Source organism: Cibotium barometz, chromosome 18 (genome assembly GCF_041138505.1).
Source record: "Cibotium barometz isolate CiBa-2024 chromosome 18, ASM4113850v1, whole genome shotgun sequence".
In the NCBI taxonomy this organism is placed as follows: domain Eukaryota; kingdom Viridiplantae; phylum Streptophyta; class Polypodiopsida; order Cyatheales; family Cibotiaceae; genus Cibotium; species Cibotium barometz.
In genome coordinates, this window is record NC_141063.1 from 38,921,668 (window position 1) to 38,925,434 (window position 3,767).

The 3,767-nt window shown below is 43.6% G+C and overlaps 1 protein-coding gene across 1 annotated transcript; it reads right to left on the minus strand.

The window, feature by feature from the left end:
• Positions 1-1,052: 1,052 nt before the first annotated feature.
• On the minus strand, positions 1,053-2,583 carry LOC147629297 (uncharacterized). The gene is made up of 3 exons (XM_086812990.1): positions 1,577-2,583; positions 1,289-1,479; positions 1,053-1,207 (listed from the first exon to the last, which is right to left on the minus strand). The coding sequence occupies exons 1-3, from the start codon at positions 1,685-1,687 to the stop codon at positions 1,192-1,194; spliced, it is 318 nt and encodes a 105-aa protein (XP_086669116.1). The 5' UTR covers positions 1,688-2,583; the 3' UTR covers positions 1,053-1,191.
• Positions 2,584-3,767: the final 1,184 nt, after the last annotated feature.

Consider the following 3,767-nt stretch of genomic DNA (forward strand, 5'->3'; position numbering starts at 1 on the left):
GCCTAAGGTCCATAGGGTAATGCCATATGTGCTAGCTAGCATACACAATATATTAGTTAGCATACCATTTGTGCTAGTAAACCTTCTCAATATGCTAATTAACATACTGAAGATATACATGGCACACTAGTTAGCATACACGGTTTGCAAGTTAGCATACCCAGTATACCTACAAGCATGCTTAGTATGCTAACTATTACCATGACATGCATGTTAGGTAGCATGTTAAGTATGCTAGCTATTATACTATGTATGCTAGTTAGCACACCAAATATGCTAGTTAGTATGTACAGTATGCTAACTAGCATACCTAGTATGCTATGTAGCATACTACTACTATGCTTAGTATGCTAAATATAATGCCATATGTGCTAGCTAGCATACACAATATATTAGTTAGCATACCATTTGTGCTAGTGAACCTTCTCAATATGCTAATTAACATACTGAAGATATACATGGCACACTAGTTAGCATTCCAAGGGTGCTAGTTAACATACACATTATGCTAGCTAGCATACCTAATATGCTAGTTAGCAGACCAAGTATACTTGCTAGAATGCTTAGTATGCTAATTAGCATGCCATGTATGCTAGGTAGCAGGTTGAGTATGCTAGCTGTAATACTGTCTATGTTAGTTAGCATACACAGTATGCTAAGTAGCATACTCAATATACTTGTTAGCATACCCAATATACCTAGTAGTGTGCTTAGTATGCTAATTAGCATGCCATGTATGCTATTAAGCATGTTGATTATGCTAGTTAGCATACACAATATGCTAGTTAGCATACCATGTGTGCCTGCTAGCATACCCAGTATGCTAGTTAGCATACCCAGTATGCTAGTTAGCATACCTTGTATGCCTGCTGCTATGCTTAACATTCTAATTAGGTAGCATGTTGAGTATGCTAGCTATAATAATGTCTATGCTAGCTAGCATACCCAATATGCTAGGTAGCATACCCAGTATGCTAGTTAACATACCAAATATGCTAACTAGCATACTAGTTATGATGGTAAACCCACATGGGAGCAAGGTGAAAATTCTAAATATGAATCAAGGTTGGATACTTGCCATTTATTATTATCTTACCAGAGTTTGGTGTGATTGGATGTTCTTTCCCTGCAAGCTTTCACAACCATTCTATTGGTATCCTCTGCAGGCAGGTGGAAGCCCTACATTCAGTCCTAAGGGAGCATGCAGCTGCAAAGCAGAGAAGGTGATAGCTATGTTCACATGGAAGCTTAACCATTGCAAGGATTTCATGTACTTCAAGTGGCATACCACATCGACAGTATACTGGTCCTTCCTAGCATCGTCACGCACCCCTCTATCCGTCTCGTAAATCCGACAATAGCTAAATTATAGAGGGCAGTGGGAAAAAAAGAGCCTTGTAGCCTGGATTGCATATGCATTAGCAAGTGCAGTTGACTTTCACAGGCTTGCACTTTGGATTCCTTGACCTCCACCTCAATCTACAAAACAAAGACAAAAAGAGCATGTTAAGTACATAGGTTAACTATGCACATGTACCAAACATAAGGTGCAAGTACGAAAATCACGGACACTTACCAGATGACAGGTTATGTCAATGTCACTATCAACGGGGGCATCCTCACAGTGAGGAAACCCCAAAACATCGAGTGTCTCTTTAATTGTTTCTATTTTCACCTCGAGCTCCATTTTTTGCTTTTAGATGACAACTCTATGATAAAGTCTACAATTCATTACCAGCATCACGCAGCTTCTGTCTCATCGCCATGACAACTGGACTGACCTTCGCACTGCTCGCTTTCAATACCCTTGCAGCTTCCAGCTCCTGTTGTGCATTTCTGAGATCCTCTTTAGCATCTTGCAGTTGTGTTCTCAGATGAAGGATAGTTGCTTCATGCGTTGCAAATCCTCCAAGTCAAAAAATGAAAAGCTTTCTGCCTCTTGCTGAGTGCTGTGATGAGACATGGGTGTGGCCTTGGTAGCTTTTACATTGCTCATACCTACTCAGCCCGAGTTGTCCTCCTACTGAGTGCTGTGATGAGACAGGGGTGTGGCCTTGGTAGTTTTTGCATTGCTCGTACCTACTCAGCCCGAGTTGTCCTCCCACATTTCAATAGACTCATCCTCTTGTTTTGGAACTTGATGTTGGGAATTACACATCTTCCACTTCTTGACATGGCCCTCGTAGTAGCCCTTCTCTCGAAGATCCTGTAAATACTGCACAGCAAACTCAACCCAATTGAACTTCATGGCTGCCCTGCTTGTAATCACCACAGGACTGAATTCTTTTACAAACCCCTTCGCGAATGCAGAGTTGATCTCCATGTTAGATGGACCCTTCTGGTAGACCTTATAGTATAACCACATCAGCTGCTCATACATATCAGTGTGGATGATGCGGTACTGGCTGAGATCCTTCAACTGTCTGAACACACTGAACCATTCCACATCACTGAGTTGCTCCCACTTAACCAATTTGGGATCCAAACCAGACATGGAGAGGCCATAAGCAGCATTAAAATCTTCCAAAGTTGTACATAATTTCTCCTGCACTGGGATCTTCACCTTGGGAGCTTTCCATCAGACTGCACACATGCAATAGGAAAATTAGTAAAAACCAAAAGGTTACATGATCAAAAGAGTAGAATCTGACAAAATACATTCCAACTACATATATAATACATTCCAACTACATATATAATGTCCCTCTCTCTCTGGCTGTAAATGGCAAATTGGGGAACCGATGTCGGCGGACTACATGCGAGGGCACTGAACAGAAGAACACAAACACACACACACTTCACTGCTCATTGGGGAACCGATACCGGCGGAGTGCATGTAGGGGACACTGATGAATAGAGGAACGCACACACACACACACACAAGGAGAGAGAGAGAGAGAGAGAGAGAGAGAGAGAGAGAGAGAGAGAGAGAGAGAGAGAGAATACCTAAGTCGTTCCTTCCTTTGCCTGCATGCATGAACTGTGACATTGGGGATCCCTCGGAATCAAACAGCTTCACTCTTTTACGGGGTGGAGTAGAAGCAGTAGTAGATTTGGCCTTGCTATGTGTGCGCTTTTGCCGCACAGGTCGTAGCTGGGGACTTGCCAGACACCGTATGCGAGCCACCTACAAGCATACAACAACGAAAGCAAGCTCAAACAGAATGCCAAAGGGTGTGTCACTCACCGCTCAACCGCCGCCTTGAAGGATTCCCGCGTCGCAGCCGTGAAGGAGGAGCCGCCGCCGCCGCTCTACCGCCGTGCCGCTACCCAGTGCTCGATCGCCCTCTCACTCTCTCTCTCTCTCTCTCTCTCACGCAGGAAAAGGAAACCAAAGAGATAAGGCAAGAGCACTCTTCTATTCACAACACATGAGAATGAGGATTTTAGGGTTACATTTGACTCTTATAGGTGACTTGGCCGTTCACACTTGGGCGCCCATACATGGCCGGCCGCTCCTAACCCTTATCCTACTAATATTCAAGGTGCGCCTCTCATCGGCGATCACCCAATCCCTTCATCCTTAACATATGGTGCCGACAAGCCCGGCCCATGACTCAGAATATTTAAATAAATGACGTAAAACATAGTACGTCTCAATGTCCGTCATGGGTTAACATGCCCCCCTTCCTGATGTAGATTCCGTCCTCGGAAGCTATGGTATGGTAAGCTCAAGAGGGCTGTTGTTGACCGTCTGCAAAACAGGGAAGTAGAGTGAAAGTATGCTGGAATTCAAAAGATATAAAGTGTATAAATTCAAGCATGTT